The sequence below is a fragment of the Pezoporus flaviventris genome, unplaced genomic scaffold, assembly GCF_033815535.1.
Source record: "Pezoporus flaviventris isolate CSIRO_AGI_PZ_B2104156 unplaced genomic scaffold, CSIRO_AGI_Pfla_v1 ptg000035l, whole genome shotgun sequence".
NCBI classification, from domain to species: Eukaryota; Metazoa; Chordata; class Aves; order Psittaciformes; family Psittacidae; genus Pezoporus; species Pezoporus flaviventris.
In genome coordinates this window covers 13,322,224-13,340,226 of record NW_026892583.1, presented here as the reverse complement: position 1 = coordinate 13,340,226, position 18,003 = coordinate 13,322,224, and the positions used below count along the sequence as shown (strand labels likewise).

The following is an 18,003-nucleotide window of genomic DNA, read 5'->3' as shown; positions in this document are numbered from 1 at the left end:
GCCATCGTTCTGGTTATGCAACACCCATGGGTGAGGAGCAGGTCACCTTGCACTTGTAGTGGGAGGCTGGGGCAGCACAACCCTTCGCTGCATGCTTATGTTTCCCTGCCCAGTAACTGTGAGCAGGGACAAGGGATGTTTTCCAATCCCATCCCATCCCCATCTCCATCCTCATCCCACCCAATCCCATCCCATTCCCTCCCCATTCCCCTCAATCCCATCCCATCCTCATGCCATCCCATCCCAACCTATCCCATCCCATCCCATCGTATTCCATCCCCACCCCAACCAATCCCATTCCATCCTCATCCCAACCCACCATCCCATCATGATCCATCCCAACCCATCCCGTCCCATCCCATCCCACCCCATCTCACTCCATCCCCACCCCACCCAATCCCATCCCAGTTCCATCCCATCCCATCCTGTCCTGATCCATCCCATCCCATCTTGCTCCATCCCCACCCCACCCAAACCCATCCCTGTCCCGTCCCATCCTATCTCTTCCCAACCCATCCCATCCCGTCCCATCTCACACCATCCGCACCCCACCCCATCCTATCCCATCCCGTCTCACTCCATCCCCACCCCACCCAATTCCATCCCATCCTCATCCCCCTCCCATCCTGTCCTGCCCCATCCCATCCCGCCCCATCCCACTCCGTCCCCACGCTACCCAATCCTGTCCCATCCTCATCCCCGACCCATCCCATCCCATCCAGTGCAGTCCAGTCCAGTCCCACTCCATCCCCACCCCACCCAATTCTAACCCATCCTCATCCCCATCCCGTCTCGTCTCGTCTCGTCTCATCCCATCCCATCCCATCCCTACCCATCCCACTCCATCCTCACCCCATCCCACCCCATCCCTTCCCGTCCTGTCCTTCTCTATCCCCATTCCACTCAATCCCGTCCCATTCGATTCCTATGACCATTCCCCTCCCTATCCCCGCCTTCACGCCGGCTGGCCCACCCAGCTGCCGGAGGCCCCGCCCTCGCCCCGCCCCGCCCCGCCGGGTGTGGTGCCGCTCTAGCCTCCCGTCTCTGTTGCCGGCGCCGCTCTACCCCTCTCCCCATCCTCACCTGCTCCCAGTGCCCGGTGCCGGGCGGAAGTGAGTGGCGCGGTCATGGCGGCTGTGGACATCCGAGGTAGGGCTGTGCCGTGCCGTGTCGTGTCGTGTCGTGTCGTGTCGTGCGCGGGTGCTAGTGGCTCCCGGGACGCGGCGCTGCTTGCTGGCCGGGCATCACCTGCTCCGGCACCTCCATGTCGAGCCGTGCGCCCTGCCCGGCGGCCGGGGCTGCTCTCCGCCGCGAAGGGGTGTGCTCCCTCCGCGGGCAGAGCGGGCGGGCCTGGCTGCCCTGAGGTGGTTGGAGCTTGCTGTGCTATCGGCGTTCGCTCCCACGAGCCTCCCAGTTACGGGACGGTGCGATGTGGCCAGAGGTGTGAGGATAACAGAGCTGCTGCCTTTATTAGTGCTCTGTAGGGCAGCGGAGCTACTGAGTTGTATGTCTTTGGAAGCTCCGCACAAGGGGTTTAGTAGCGTTGGGAATGTATCTGTATCCCGGTAAGGGACTGGGATCAAAACCTGTCCAAAAAGCAGTTTTGTCATGGGCTGGGAGGGGATGTGTGTGAAAACAAGCATCCCTTCTGCTACGAAGCTTCCTTTTCAGGTGGAATGAGGAGGTGACATGAGTGATCTGCCAAAAAAGAGTTTAGTTCTGGAGTGTGAAGGGAAGTGGGAAACACTGTCATGTGTGGGGACCTGGACAGGACCAAAGCAGTGAGTTAGGCTGGTGATTTTAACTGGGTTTCGGGTGGATGGGATGAGCCAGGGCGGGTGTTAGTTAAGTCAGAAAGAAGGCTGAAGTAACTGAAAACAAGAAAGGTTTGGGTAAGAATTCAGGGATATTAATGGGATGTTTTGAAGAAGGGGTGGTACTTCAATGAAGTATTAAAGAAGGTTTATGCTGTAACAAAATACAGCTTAAATTACTGTGAAGAGTTTGAACTTTGTGGGTGAAAAAGGGGGTTGAGAGGGCATGGCAAAGGAAATTGTTGTTCTCTGAAAGGGTGTCTGAATGGGATCATACTGAGACTCTCTTGTCGTGGAGTGTCAGGGAATGGCCAAGAGCAGGTATGTAGGGAATCTTGTGAGGGTTTAATTTTGATCATGTCATAGAGATTTCTCCCTTTTTCTTCAAAGTCTTACAGTCCTGTTTGCTTTTCTGACTGCCTTGTTTGAGATACAGCAAGGACAGTTGATGGAGGAGTGCTGTACTAAGTTATTAGCTGCTGTGAGAACCTTCTGTCTTAATCCAGATAATTAAAGCTCCCTCAAAGTTTTGTGGTTTTTGTTTGCTTGTTTTTTTTTTTTAATTATCTAATATGGTTCAATATATTAAGTAGATTTTGAGGCATATTTACATTCTTAAGCTATAAAACTATTTTACTGTTCCTCTCAGTCTATCAAAGCCTCATGTTGGGCTATCTATCTGGCAAGGCCAGGCACAGGACATTGTGTGAATTGCTCTCCTCTTTTTTTTTTTCACCATGGTTTGCTGGATCATCTCCCAGATTTTCTTGATGTTCATGACAGATTGGCAGTATTGTCACAAGCACTTTCGCATCTCTGATGCAGGAACACCATCCATTCTTTCTTATACCCAAAGTAAAGAGAAGTACTCCCTTCTTGGTGGGAAGGAGTGTCAGATTCAGGTTTGGTTTTGTTCTTCCTCCCCTTTTTTCCAAGAATAGTGTAAGAGAACAATCTTACTTGTTATAAAGCAATTATAGATACTGGCACTAAGTAGCTATGGATAATTGAGCCTTTGAGCCCAGCTTTATATTCTTTTTTATAATACACTTAACAATTTATATGCAGCATTATAGCAATAATAAAATAAAAACAATAAAGCCTGTCTGACATCCCTCTTGAGAAATGCAGTCATTGTTAAACACACAGGCAAGAAAAGTTTGTATTTGAAATGCAGTGTGAACATTTATTGTGGCAAGAATGCAAGCACTTCAGATTGTGGGGTTTGTTTGGAAGGAAAGCTTTTCTTATGGTCCTGAAAAGCATTTAGGATAATCAGCACTAGCACAATCTATGTACTTAATAGTGAATCTCAGTGCTGTGATTCTGAGATTTCCTTTTTTATAGTGAGGAGAGACAATAGTGTATGTGACATAACATGAATGGCTCTAGATTTTTGTTCTGTGAAAGATGCTGGCAATGCTGAGGTTAACAAGGCAAAAATGATCCATGTGTGACTATTTGCACTGCATTTTCCTTTTGCTAGGCAGATAGTGTTACTTTATTAACTGTTCCTCAGAGAAGCTACTAATAGTGTATGAGCTGGCATTTTTGGAACTGATCCAGTCATCCTCGAGCATGCTGAGTTGTCACAGAAGTAAAAACATATTCACAATGAAATGCTAAGTGGGAGTTCTGGGTACGTGTATAATGCTTGATCATATAATGTGTTCCTGAAAGAGGGGAATTTCAGTTCAGTCATTAATCACTTCTCACCAGTTACGTTTTTAATTCTAAGCCTTTGTTTCCTGCTTTCTTGTGTCTTGGAAATTCTTGTTTACTGCTGCAGCAATTGAAAATGGTTGAATTTCAGAGTGCTTTTCAAGATGATTTGTGGATCTTCAATGTTAGTAGATTGTTGACTGTGGAACCCATTGCTGGTTTCTTTGGTCTGGAACATGATTTTGCTGCAGTATGATAGTAAAATCCAGGGATTTTAATTCACATGTCCCCAAATCTGTAGGAACTGAACTAGCGTATAATGATTTGACCTTTACAGAATATGTTTCATTCAAAAAGCTTGCTTTTTTATGCAATTGTTTTTACTCTGTAATTAGATTTCTATAATACCACTGAGTTATGGAATAAGTAATTAGCTGCAGGCAATTTGGCAGATTAATTGTAGTCAGGAATAAATCTCTTGTTCAAGATTACTGGGAAACATCTGCCCAGAGATAGCATCTTTGTCTGCTGTTTTGGTTTTTTTTTGTTTATTATAGACTTCACCTACATAAAAAAATAGCATCTTTGAAACGTAACAGTATCAGCTGCTGTCATATCATAGTGATATATGTTTTAATAACAGAACACCTTAGAAATGTTACCAGTGCCACTGTTTTGCTTCACTCAGTAGTTTGCTCATTTACTTTAGCAAAAGAAAACTCTTTGTTTAATTAGTAGATCTCTGCAGTGTTTTACTTATTTTGTAGCATTGTTTTTTGCAGCTTTGGAACTATTTTTTCTCAGAAATAAATTGTTCTAAATATGACCAGGCTGAGGTTGGTCACATTAGGAGGGTAGGCTCACCCTACCCCCCCCAGCTGGTTCTGGAAAGAAAGAAAGAAAGAAAGGTGCAGTAATTAAGAAAAGACTGTATTTCTGTTGTGTATCTACAGCAGATCTGCAGAAGGTTAAAGAATATCAGTTATTATTTGAGCTCTCTGAAACACATTTTTGATTAGAACTGGTTTGTGTGAGGCAGTGTTGCACTTCCTTCCCCTGCTGTAATCAATAACTGGTAGCAATATACTCCTGGACGTATTTGCAGTGCTTCTGGCTGCTTTGGTACTCAGTGTATGTTTCTCTTCTCAGATAATCTCTTGGGAATTTCCTGGGTTGACAGCTCCTGGATTCCAATATTAAACAATGGGAGTGTTTTGGACTATTTCTCAGAGCGAAGTAACCCATTCTATGACCGAACATGTAACAATGAAGTTGTCAAAATGCAGCGGATGACCTTAGAACATTTGAAGTAAGTTGTCATTTAGAACTGCTTCCTGTACAGCATCCTTTGTCCCTCCATCCAGAGACTTTGATGATTGAATGGAAGCATGCTGGGAACCTCTTCTGTTCTGTGCTTTTTAGTCCTACCACTTGCTAGGGAGCCCAGCTTTTTTTGTATTTAGATGTCTTCTACTTCCTCATATGCCATTTAAAGGAGGTGTTCATCATGAAGCAATTTATGCATGTTCTGAGATTCCAGTAAATCGCCTTTTAGATGTTTGCTGTCTTCTCTCATCCTTCCAGCTCAACAGAACCTGAGTAGCATTAATAGAGTTAAATGTTTTTCTACGGTGAATAGGGTTTCTATTAGGGGATACTTTGAATTCAGAAACAGTTTGTGTTTCTGTATCCTGCTGGCTATGTGCCATACTTAATTTCCTTCAAAGAGCTAGCTTTTTAGTATGGATAACAAAAGTAGTGATTGTTGTAAGTAAACTGATCACAGATGGTTGTGTAATGAGATTACAGCATGCACAAGTTAACTTTCTTTGCAGTTCCCCATCTGCTACACTAAGCACAAGTGAGATGTTTGAGAACTATGTAAAGACTCCACAGTATGATGGGGAGTGTGCAAACTGAGCTAAAAGTTCATTGGTAAAGTCATTTATGCTCATATGTGGTTGTAGAAGGGTTTACACTTCAGACACACATGTTCACATCATATGCCGGTCCTTTGTGTTTAAATGACATCTTTGTGATGACAAGATTGTTATCTTTCTTGCTATTTATTTGTTAACATGTTCTACTTAGATACTGTGTTAAGTTGTACTGACTCTTTTTGTATTTGCAGCTACGTTTTGATAGCTACCTCAGAAAATTCTATCCCTTTATTCACTGCACATTATATAGAATTGCTTCTAGAGCATCAGAACTTCATCCGTTTACCGCCAGGCCCTTTGGTAGCTCTTCACATTCTACAGATTTTGCTTTGAGGAAGATAGTTATTCTGGTTGCTTCTTTTTCAGCCAGATGATTGGAGTGGAGTACATCCTTCTTCATGCTCAAGAGCCCATTCTCTTCATTATCCGAAAGCAGCAAAGGCAGTCTCCTACACAAGGTAAGGTCACAATTCTGGTCACCGTTGAGAAGGCTGATCAGTTAGTTGCTTTTGTCTGTTCCTTATTGGTGTTTAACCACTGCTATCTCTATCTTAAATCTGAATAAAAGGGTATGAGGATTTCTGGTGGAGTGGAGATACTTCTGTCTAGCAGAGTGACCTCTAGTGCGCTTATAGCAGAGATTGCCACCTTGTGGTGAAATATGAAGAGTGCAATGAGAAATTGCAGCTCTGTGGTATGTTTTGCCATGGAAAATGGATAATAGCATTCACACCATATCGTATTTATCTGTTAGGCTGTGCAAAAGCTTTCATTTTAATTATTTGACTATAAGGCTAACTATATCTTTGCGTGGGGCTGATGAGCTTAGTTCAGTTTTAGCTAATCATCTGCAGTGGCTAGTATGTCATTTATGATTCTTCAAAACATAGTATCATTAGGTTGGGAGAGGGATCATTCATGCTTCCTTGTGTGTCATATCACTTTCTTGTTCTGCACTATTTCCAACTTTAGCTGTGGGTTGGCTATACTGCTAAGTAGGTTCTTACAGTAGAAGAGGGTTTTTTCCCCCCTTCTCAGTCTGTGGCTAAGGTACAAATAAAACACCTTGAAGGAAAAGGTTAAGAATAGAAAATTTGGTCATGAATATTGTGATTTCTGCTGTTAAAACTGAAATTCAGCAACAAATACCTTGTCTTCAGCCACAGCTTTTAAACTGATCCTGTCTCTTCTTTTTTTTTTTTTATTTCTTCCTCCCCACAGTTATTCCACTGGCCGACTACTATATTATTGCTGGAGTGATTTATCAGGCACCTGACTTAGGGTCTGTCATTAACTCCAGAGTTGTAAGTGTTTCGTCCATTTGATGGACACTGGTTTGTACCTGCTTTTACTTCTGGGTGTTCCTCAGGCTGTTTAAATCCTTCCTTTGCTGTTTTGAGGAAAGATCTTGTGTAGTACACAGTAACATAAAACAACACCACCAGTGAATATGGTGTACATCCCACCTGGAAATGGAAGATCTTGCAAGCGTGCAGTATGGTCCAGAAATTAGGATATGCTGTTTAAGGATGAAGGATCAGAATTAACTGAAGCTACACAATTAGCAGACCAGCATAAGGTTTGAATAATCAAAAGAAAAATTACATCACAAATGCATGTGAAATAGTAATTAAATACATAGTGAAGCTTGCTTTGGAATGTCACTGTTAAGGGAAGGTAATACTTCTCTTTAAGTGAGGCTTATGTTTTTAAGTTGATGTGGTATTTCTGTTTGAATTGGGCACTTGTGTTTGTTTTGTTTTTTTCCTTGTTCTAGTAAGCAACTGCTTTTGTCAGTTTAGAAAAGCACTTCAGAAAATGTCTTGTAAGAGCCTATTGAAGAGACTACATTCTTGGTCCAAATGTCCCAAGTTCCCTTCCCAGAACAAAAATAAATACAGAATACTAATTTTAAAATCCGTTTTTTCAAAGTTTTATACTGTATTTTTTCCTTGAACTCTGAACACTTCCTTATGTTCTTGTTCTGAAAGCTCACTGCAGTGCATGGAATTCAGTCTGCTTTTGAAGAAGCCATGTCCTACTGCCGCTATCACCCATCCAAGGGCTACTGGTGGCATTTCAAAGACCAAGAAGAACGAGGTATGAATCCTAGTTGTTCCTGTGTACTTTGGTGGGGGAAGGTAATGTAGAAAACCTTGAGGCAATGCAAAGTGATGGTGTAGAGATAAGGTTAAGTGTCTGTCTGATGGGTAAGTTAGTGCTCCCTGTCAGGAATCTTGCTCTTCTGTGCTGGTGGGGATGGACATTGAGGCATGGGTGGGAGATGAAAATTGTGAGCTGTGTGTCAACAAAGTGGGGAAATCTTCAATCCACTGGAGACCAGAGTACATCTTCAGAAGCCAGACCAGTTTATTAGGAAGTAAGAATTGTCCTTAATGTGTCTTCCACAAAAAAAAAAAAAACTGATGTCAAAGGGAAGACATAGGTGAACTTTAGAGGAGGGATGAATACCAGCTTGTCATACAACAAAGTGGACAGAACTTCTAATACAGCTTTCTCCTACATTTCTGTGACTTGTAGAGAAAGCTAAACCAAAAGCCAAGAAGAAAGAAGAACCAAGTTCTATTTTCCAAAGGCAACGGGTAGATGCTTTGCTTTTAGACCTAAGACAAAAGTTTCCACCCAAATTTGTTCAGGTATGATGCTTACAAGCCATAGTATTTCTGTAACTTAGAATGTAAGGCAGTCAGAAGCACTTTAACAGCTGAAACTGAATGGGAATTCTGTGTGCTTTCTGCAATGGTAGCATGGGTTAGATAATAAATTTGAAATGTAAGGCTCTGACTGGAGCGTAGGATTCCCCTTTGTAATTGCAGGAGTCATTTAAGACCTTGGCAAAACTGTGAGGGTGAATTTTCTTACACAAATTCCTTACCTAATCACAGAGGGTCTGTTCTTGTCAGCTATGGGGTTTTGCTCCTGCTTCCAGTTTCCTGCTTTGTGAGCTAAATCAAGCCACCACAGCTATTTTGTTTTAGCTACTCTATTGTTTTTGAGGCTTATTAATTAGTGTGGAAATTCTTGGCATTCTGTGAAGTTGTAATTACCTCTGATCATCTCTAGTAGACGTTTGTTCCACCAGGTCTTCTGCTTGGGAAGAACAAATGATGTTTACAGCAACTCACAAAACTGTTTACTCCTCAGATGTGGGAAAGACTGGCTGTGTAATTTTTGCTTTAGTGCTTTTCAGTTGTCAGCAGAAACTGGATGTTATAAAATGTTAATTGGATTTTGTTTAAAGTGTATTTAGTGATTCATTCTACCATCAACTGTTATGTATAAGAGTGTATTTGCTTGGTATACGTTCCTAAATGAATAGTAGGCAGGTTTAAGAACTATTGCCTTGGTCCGGCTAATGTGTTGTTTTATTTTTTCTTCCTCCCCCACAGCAAAAACTTGGAGAAAAGCCTATCCCAGGTAAAACTCTAATATTCTCACAAGACTTAAAAAATAGGCTCTATATAGCAATGTCTTCCAGTTGCCATATAAGCTCCTTGCTGCTGCTGAGCTGCTTAGGAATTCTGGCATTCCTAAACTGAAAATTTTCATTGAGAAAAATGTATGTTCAACTCTTGCCCTTTCTGTCTGTAAAACTGTATTGCCTGAAGGTCCAAATGCAGGAAATGGTCTTTGAAAGCAGAAGGAGAGAAAATAAGGGAACAGTTTAGTCAATCCAGCATCTTAGTGATTTTTGAATGGTGCTATAAGCTCAAGAAAGCATGTGAAGGCTTTGAGTTGATCATAAGCAACCTCAAAACAGGAAAACAATGAACTGTATCTCTTCAGTCTGTTCTGCCTTTTTACCAGTATTGGTATGAATTTAATCTTTGGTTATTCTTAAACCTTTGAAATTAATTTTGGCTCTTTGACATCAACTGTATTTTCAAAGTACTCCGAGTCGTGTTTTGGGAATAAAAATTGAAGGTTTAACTTTCTTTTGCTGTTACTTCTTAAGTGGATCAAATCAAGAAGGAACCAGAACCAGCCCCTGAAGCTGTCAAGCAAGAGGAAAAAGAGACTGTAAAGAATGCTCAGCAGAGTGCTGGTGCTAAAGGACCACCGGAAAAACGGATGAGACTCCAGTGAAGGCAGAAGTTGTTGCACGTCTGGATTGGTACCTGGAAAACAGGATATTCTTGCTCCCCTTTCTTTATATTTAAGCCCTCCACTGAGACTGATGATTCAGGGCCTGAAGTCCCTGTAACATCTTTTTCTATAGAACCCTGCCACTCAGATGTTAATGTCAGGTTGTGAGATGCCTCAAAGAAGGTGTTTTCAGTCTCTTCATCTGATTTTGAATGTTGGCTTCTGAGAATGGTTTTTACACAGACATGTTTTGCAGCTTCCTGAAATCTTCACAGGCTCTTGCATCGCTTGTGTCTTGGTTTCCTGTGTAAAAAAAACTTTTATATATATTAAAAAAAGAATTCTTGGCAAATAAAAATGCTGGTTGCTGGAATGCCTTTCTTAAATGCTTACTTTGTTCGTAACGAACGTGCCATATGTGCTAGCAGCTTTCTTTCGCTTAGATTTTGGAATATATTCTGTGCTATTCTGAGGGGAAAAAAGTTCAACTAGAGGATTTAGGCTGCCTGCTATAAATTGCTGTGCCTTTAGTGTGCTTGGAATACAGGTAAAAGATTTGATAACTGGAGGCTCAAATCCATGTAATTTGATGTCAGACTGCCCTCAGTCTCTAAATGTTCCTGGCCACTCCTTTTACTTAATAGCTAAGCTGGTCTTTTATTGTAAAAGCTAGTAGTCTGTGAGAGATATTTATGATGACTTAAACCAGGCTAAAATGTCTTGCTGTTGCACATTCAGTGACATTGTTTATATTTCTTTTTCCAGCGTAACTCGAATATATGTTATGTCTGTTCCTCTGTATTTCTAGCACTTTCTTGCTGCATCTGCTCTGTGCATACTGCATCTGATCACCGTGATTTAGTCATCTGCTTTTTAGACCTGAGGAGGTAGGGCAGTTGAAGAGAAACATCACTGACAGCTATACACTTTGCTGTTTTAGCATGTGGCCTACACAAACCAAAGAGGATGGGCTTCTGGTCTGATCCCATTTGAGTTAAAGTGCCAACATCTAAGCTATTGAGAGGATAGAAAATGGTTTCCATACATGAAACAATGCATTTGAATGTGATAAGCCTCTTCTGGGGAATGATCTTTTCCTGAGAGAATAATACAGTGATAAAATCATAAGGGATGTTACCAATGGTCAGTTTGTTAGTAGGTGTCCTTCAGTGCTGAAGGTTTGCCATATGAGGGGATGAGGAACTGAAATATCTTCTATTCTGTTACTTGCTAACAAGATAGTCCAAATAATTTTATCAGCTAAGTGCACTTTGTTATTAACTGAAGCGACGTCAGATATTACTGTTAAATTCAAAATAATTTACTGTCAAAAAGCTATTAAGCAGCTATCTTGTAGTCAGTAATGTTTTTCAGTGTGTGAGATCCTAAGCCTCTGGTATTTATATACTGTCTCTTGGTTTGGAGCCTGAGTTCTGAAGTCCAAAGTCCTTCAAAGGACCTTCAGTATTTGTAAATCTTACAGATAAAAGAGAAATAAGTAAGCAGTTCTGCAATTTGTCCTGTGTGTCACTTTCCTTTGCATAAAGGAGATTTGGTTTTGGTTGCACAGGAGAGCTGTCTCTACTTTTTGCTCTTACGTAGTAACAATTCAGACTTCAAAAGGGCTTTTCTTGGCTTAAATCACAGGGTAGCAGGAGCTAAAAATTACCTAGAACTCTAACATAAATCTTCTCCTGAGAGCCTGAAAGTGCATAGAAATGTGTATACACATGAACAGGTAGGTATACAGGTGTATATATACACATACAAGCAAAAGTCCAGCCAGATTGTCGGAAGAACAGCAGTCTGGCTACCTCAATTCACTGTGTAAAGCTAATGGTGTCTCATATACAGCAGAAATACCATTGTCTTCAAGTTTTCACTGAGTAAGGTCTAACCAGCCTGTGTGTTTTTCCTGCCTGTTCTTCTTTGCTGCTCTCCCCACATACTTTATATTTTTATAACCTTTTCCTAGCAAAGGAGTAGGATGCTGTTTGGACAGTCAGTACATGTTGTTTGCCAGAGCAAAGTTAGAGGGTATAGGCAATGGGAGGGACAAGGCAAAGGGGGAGACATTAGCTTTATTTTGAGACATGGAGGTTCCCTGTGAGAAAAATGGTGAAGATGTATTACGCAAATAGATTGTACCTTCACTGAACCTACAGATGGCTTTTGAGCAAAAAGCCAGTGTGATGCACTTCTTTCCTTTTTTTTTTTGATACGTTTTTCAATGTCAAAGCAAATGCTAAGTAGGCATTCAAGATTCAAGTCAGTTTGGGGTTGTTTTGTTTTGTTTTCTTGGAGAGGAAGGTGAATTTTTTGGTGAAGTGTTGCTTTGGCCCTGTAATCATGCACAGAACAAAGAAATAGTCCCCTACATGACAAGTGTTCTTCTGTAGCCTAATGTGGATCATAGATGGAGGGGTGATGGAAGAAATTTTCTCGCTGGCATTATTTATGATGTATAACTGATCTCCCAACAATAAGAAGGCTTCATTTCTTTCTGCCAGGACAGTGGATTTCAGCCTGCAGTTCACAAGGCTGCTGGGGTTTTGTGTCCAGTTCCTAAAAACATAAGGTGAGAAAAGTAAACCTCTTGCTGGTAGGATTAAATTCCATAGAAGCTTGCACCTTCACTGAAAGTTTTAGGGGACTACAAGACTGAAAAACACTGATGCATTGTGAGAATGCCAGTTACCCCTGCTAGATGTTTCTGCAGTTGAAGTATCTATGGATTGCTGTGATACCTTTTTGACTGTAAGGTGAGTCATTTTTCCCTGCTGCCATCTAATGGGAATCCTTCCCTCTCTCCTCTTTGATGTTTACCTTATCAGAGTACAAAAGTGCAAGGCTCTGGTAATCTGAACACAACAGTCTATCTCTTTTTATGTAACCTCAGTGCTGAAGGGCTTGTTAAAGTGCTCAATGCAGTGTCACAAACTTAGGCTGACGCTTCCCCTCCAAGAATAACCTGACATGAGTTCGACAATGAAACCAGAGTACTCTCTAGTCCTAACTATATATAATTATGTTCATATTAAAAGAGAAAGTAGCAGGCAACCTTGGGGGGAGGAGGGATAAGACATGTCTCTAGCAAGTTGGCAGAGTGATTTAGTAGGGCCTTTCCTATAACTTAAGGAACGAGCATACAGCAGAAGTATGCATTTAAAAATAGCATTCCAGACACTGCACACAAAGATTATGCAACAGGATTTTTCTATGATAGTTATACTTGCTTCAAAAGACATAATTTGATGTAGTTCAGAGCTCTGGAATGAAAAACTGATACATGAAAAGTAGCAGACAATTATTAAACAACTAATTGTTTCTGTACTTTTAAAATTAAAACCAGTAACAAATCTAAGACTTACATAGGTCGTGAGTTTGTTCAATTTTAGGTAAAGCAGTAATAAATTTCAAATACACAATTATCAGTATCTAGGAAGGTACTAATAGAATCAGGCATAATCCTGTTTTCATTCGTTTTATCTGAGGTACTGTATTACAAGGTGTCCACTACTCACGCTGGCCACGCTTGCAATGAATGAGCAAGGTACCAGTTCACAACATCTGAAACCCTTTTGGTCAACTGTTGGTAGCCTCCACGTCTTCTGGTTAGGTCTGCCATGTGTCCAGCTCAAGGTACCAGCCTGCTCACAACCCTGGGGCAGGAGGGAGCAGATGGGGGTTGTGAGTGGTCTGCCAACTGCTTCTCTCAGTGCTTGGCCTTCTAAGAGGCAGTGCCTGTCTCAGGCTGTTTACAATGTTAAGTGCTGCTGCCTGTACCAGGGTGATTGATGGTCAGCACCCAGAAGCTGGTGCCAAAAGGCAGGATCCCTGAGATGGAGATGGGGTTGTGAGAGGCTGCACCTCCTGCAGCTGAGAAGGGTAAGGGCCATAGCAGGTTTGACTCGTCCCAGATATGGTCTCAGTGCTTAAAGGAAAGTTGTGGAGAATACCCAAAAGGTAACAGAGCTGTGGCTATGTTGAATCCCAGCACTATGTGCCTAAAAAACTGTGCAGAGCTGTACCGCACAGGAGATCGTGTTTTACCACAATCCAGATCACTGTCTTATGATATGATGGAGCTGCTCCCCAAAACATGGATGGCAGCTAAGTGGCAGATGTACCAGTAAGCTCTCTTGCTAGTGCTCTGCGAGCACTTAACTTTTAGAAAGGCCATGATACGGAAAAATGGCTGTTGCATCAGTGCTAGGCTTTATACGTTCATCCTTCATGCTGTTAGTTAGCCTCTATGTTACTGAGGACAGTGGAAGTTAATTCCTCCCTGGTTCTACCTTTCTACTTGGTGTGGATGTGTATAGCAGCAGTAGCTATAGTAACGTACATGCTAAGAAAAATGTTCTAAGGAATTCTATGTCCTAGTAACCAGTTAGGAGACTAGTATTTCTGTACTTTTCCATTTCAGACAGTAAGATTGTCCAAATACTCTTTTGAGCTTGAGAAACAGTCTGTTCCTGATTTCCACTCACAAATTACCCTTTAATAAAAAAAGCGAGCAAAGCCAGAACTAGACTTTGAGCTATCAAAACAGGTTTTACTCTCTGTGGTCTAATTAAACAATCCCTTTGCTCAACACAAACATCTTTGACCAGGAGTGTGAAGCTGAGCTGGGGCCCCTCCTTGCTATATTTGCTCAGAAAGGAGAAACATCCATTAATTTGAAATTTAAGATTACAAAAGCTGTGAACGTGCTTGTGGCAGGCTAACCAACTAATGGGTCTGAGCAGAGATCAGGTCTGACCAAGATCTCTGGTCTTCCTCCCCACAAGAACCTCTGTACTTGCTCAAAGAGGAGGGGATGGATGTCTCAAGCTAATGAGATGGCACCCTGCTGCCTGGGGGTACGTTTGCACAGGGAGGAGGCAAAGATTTGCACAGGGAGAAGGCAAAGTGAGCTGTGACGATGATACTGCTCCTCTCTGCCGAGGAGCCGTTGGAGGCCTCGGGGTGGTTACCTGGGCGTGGTTCTAGGTTCCATACCCTCACAAAGCAGGGTGTGGGGCAGTGCCGGGCAGCAGCCATGGAGGCACTGCCGTTGCTGCTGAGGCTGCTGATGCTGCTGGGCCTGGTGGGGTTCCCTCCGGCCCCAGGGGACCTGCCCGGGGGTCTGCGTGTCACCTCCATGTGGATGACGGTGCCGCGGCAGTTGAGTGCTCGGGCTGACACCAAACCCCTGGCTGTCTCTTACTGGCTGGAGGTGGCTGGGCGGCCCTGGGTGCTGCGCCTGTGGCCCAGGCGAGGGCTGATTTCCCACCCCTTCACCCTGGTCACCTACGGCAAGGATGGGACACGCTGGGAGGAGCACCCCTTCGTTCATGACAACTGCTTCTACCAGGGAGAGGTGCAGGGGAGCCCTGGCTCCATGGTGGCGCTCAGCAACTGCGGCAGGGGTCTCCATGGCATGCTTTGGGTTGAGGATGACATCTATGAGATTGAGCCCATCCCCGACGATCCGGCCTTCCGGCACATCCTCTACTGCATGGAGGCCAGCAACCCCGTGGGTCCCACCTGCGGGTTGACCCCGCAGGAGCTGCAGCACCAAGAGGCTTTGCTGCCCTGGCTCAAGGAGCCCCAGGCAGTGCAGGCGGACGAAGAGGCGTTGGAGGGATGGTGGACACACGTCAGGTACGTGAAGATAGCAGTGGTGGTGGACAATGCATGGTTTGTGAGGTCAGGCAGGAATGAATCCCAGGTCTTGAGGCAAGTCCTAGAAGTCATCAACACTGGGGACTCTCTGTACAAACAGCTTTCTGTTCGACTGTTTCTTGTGGGATTGGAGATCTGGACCAAAAGCAATCCTATAAACATTACTAACTCTATTGGTCATGTACTTTATGCCTTTAACAAATGGCGAAGGTCAGACCTGTCTCCACGGATGCGTCATGATGTTGCTCACTTATTTGTATTTCAGGGCTTTGGAAAGAGCCTGGGATTGGCGTACCTAGGGTCCATATGTAATAACCAGTGGTCAGCAGCCGTTGATTCCTTCAGTAATAGGAAGTTGTCCTCATTTGTTATCACATTTGTCCACGAGCTGGGCCATAATCTTGGGATGCACCATGATAAACCGGGCTGTAAATGCAGGCGAAAGAGATGCGTTATGTACGAAACTGATGTTGACACAGATGCATTCAGTGACTGCAGTTACAAAGACTACTTTGACCTTGTTGCACGTGGTTCCAACTGCATTCGTCAACCACCAGCGCCCGGTACTTTCTACGCCATGAAGCGTCAATACTGTGGGAATAAAATAGTAGAAAACGGAGAGCAGTGTGACTGTGGCTCAGAATCAAACTGCAGAAAGGATCCTTGTTGTCACCCAAATTGTACGTTTACGGCAAATTCAGTCTGTGCTTCTGGAAAATGCTGCAAGAGATGTCATTTCCTTCCAGCAGGAAAGGTCTGCAGAGCAAGTACTGGTGTCTGTGACCTGCCAGAGTATTGCAATGGGACTTCCCCTCAGTGCCCACAAGATTCGTACATACAAGATGGAGCCCCTTGTGAAGACGGGGCTTATTGTTATCGAGGAAAATGTTCTACCCACCACAAACAGTGCCAGCGTCTCTTTGGCAAACAGGCCAGAGCTGCTTCATTAGATTGCTTCAAAGCAGTGAATACTCAAGGTGACCGGTTTGGGAACTGTGGGATTCGTGACAGTGCCCATTTTACAAAATGCAGTATTGAGAATATCTTATGTGGTAGGATCCAGTGTGAAAACCTAAACGAATTGCCTTTCTTGCCGGACCACGTAACGCTAGTCCAAACCCCTATTGGACATAAAAAGTGTTGGGGTCTTGACTACCATGTAGGGATACCAGTAGATGATGTGGGAGCTGTGGAAGATGGCGCGCCATGTGGTCGTGATATGCTTTGTATCAACAGGACATGTGCCAGCGTATCACTGCTGAACTACAACTGTAACATGACAAAGTGTCATGACAGAGGAGTATGTAACAATCATAAGAACTGCCACTGCAGGTATGGCTGGGCTCCTCCGTATTGCAAATTGAAAGGATATGGAGGTAGTGTTGACAGTGGACCTCCTCCAGTCAGGGGGCTCCTTCGGAGAGCAAGAAGAGGAGTAATACTATTTAGTACTCTTTTTTACCTTATTGCTGCAGTAACCCTTATTATAATTTATCGACAGCAAATAGTGCCATGGCTTAGGAGGAAAAGAGCCCAATTACACAGAAGAAGATAGAAGTTATTTCAAATACAGCTGCTCCTAAAGGAGAACACCTGCTGGCGAGTCAAAATCCACCAAAAAAGCACTTCCTGAAGACCAACAAGCAGTAGCTTTGGATGTTCTTGGGGAATCTCCCTTGAGCAGAGCCAGCTGATAATTCATCAAAATAATTCAACACATTCTGAGCAGTTTTAATCTCATGTGACATCATTAAATGCAGAGTAAATGTTGTCCTTGTTTATTTTTTATAGTACTTATATTTATTTGTATTACTGAGGTGAGCGGCTCGAGAGAGGGCGCCTTCAACACCGGAGCGGGGGGAGATCAGCGTCCAGGAGCCTCAGCTCACAGCCGCGAGAGCCACCGAGGGAGCCTCAAGTCCTCGACAGGACCTGCTCAGAGCCGGCAGCTCAGCTGACGAGAGCGAGCAGCTGACTCACAGGGGGCGGAGCCAGGAGCAGCGGCACCAGCCCTGATTGGTTAAAAACCTGCCCCAGGGAGCGCGGCGAACAGGGCGGGTCGGGGCGGTTCTGGCGGGCGGGATGGTGAGCACTCGGCGTGTGAGCAGGGCCCGGCCCGGGAGCTCTCCTCTGGCTGCCCCGGCGGTGCCAGCGGAGGCACCCAGACAGAGCCGATGAGTGAGAGGGGAGGCTGCGGTGCAGAGCTCGGGGTGTAGAGAGGAGAGTGCCTGCACTGGTCTGGTGAGGGGAGGGTGCACAATGGGCAGGGCTGCACTCGGTGCTCCCTGGTGGAGGTCCTCCTGCAGCAGGGGCTGAGCTGCAGGAGGCTGTCAATAGACAGCGAGATGTCAGGGAAGCTGAGAGGAAGCAGGGCAGCTTGCTCCAGGCCCAAACTGTGCAGGGGCCTCGAGCGGCCCCTGTAGCTCACGGAGGAAAGAAGGAGGCCGTTAACCCAAGAAGCTGGGAAATAGTAACAAAAGAACCAAAACAAAACAAAGAAACAAACAGCAAAGAAAAAAACGACCCCCAAAAAAGAGGAAGAGGACAATTAAAAGCAAGGGGCTTCCTCCTAATCTGATGTCCCCACCCAGAGCCGCTTTGCAGTTCTGCAGGGGGCTAACAAGGAAACACACTTGCAACATGAACAACCAGCTGATGCACTGGTAAAGAAGATCACTACTGGTGCTGCCAGGAAAAATCAATGGGTCATAGTTGTCCTGGGTTCAGCAGTAGCAGTCATTTTTCTCCGTCTTAGTAGTTGGTGCAGTGCTGTGTTTTTGACTTTCAGCCCGAGAACACCGCTGATAACA

At 44.1% G+C, this 18,003-nt stretch overlaps 2 protein-coding genes across 3 annotated transcripts; both read left to right on the top strand.

Moving 5' to 3' along the window:
• The first annotated feature begins 1,001 nt into the window (after positions 1 to 1,001).
• On the top strand, positions 1,002 to 11,028 carry MED6 (mediator complex subunit 6). 2 transcript variants are annotated; one of them, XM_061462635.1, is made up of 8 exons: positions 1,002 to 1,149; positions 4,626 to 4,785; positions 5,783 to 5,874; positions 6,638 to 6,720; positions 7,408 to 7,516; positions 7,958 to 8,073; positions 8,827 to 8,854; positions 9,393 to 11,028. In XM_061462635.1, the coding sequence occupies exons 1-8, from the start codon at positions 1,128 to 1,130 to the stop codon at positions 9,521 to 9,523; spliced, it is 741 nt and encodes a 246-aa protein (XP_061318619.1). In that variant the 5' UTR covers positions 1,002 to 1,127; the 3' UTR covers positions 9,524 to 11,028. The 2 variants fall into 2 exon arrangements, with proteins under 2 accessions (XP_061318619.1, XP_061318620.1); XM_061462636.1 differs by lacking the exon at positions 1,002 to 1,149 and adding an exon at positions 1,535 to 1,565.
• Positions 11,029 to 14,520: 3,492 nt separating this feature from the next.
• Positions 14,521 to 16,940, top strand: LOC133274004 (disintegrin and metalloproteinase domain-containing protein 20-like). The gene has a single exon (XM_061462754.1). The coding sequence runs from the start codon at positions 14,568 to 14,570 to the stop codon at positions 16,746 to 16,748; it is 2,181 nt and encodes a 726-aa protein (XP_061318738.1). The 5' UTR covers positions 14,521 to 14,567; the 3' UTR covers positions 16,749 to 16,940.
• Positions 16,941 to 18,003: the final 1,063 nt, after the last annotated feature.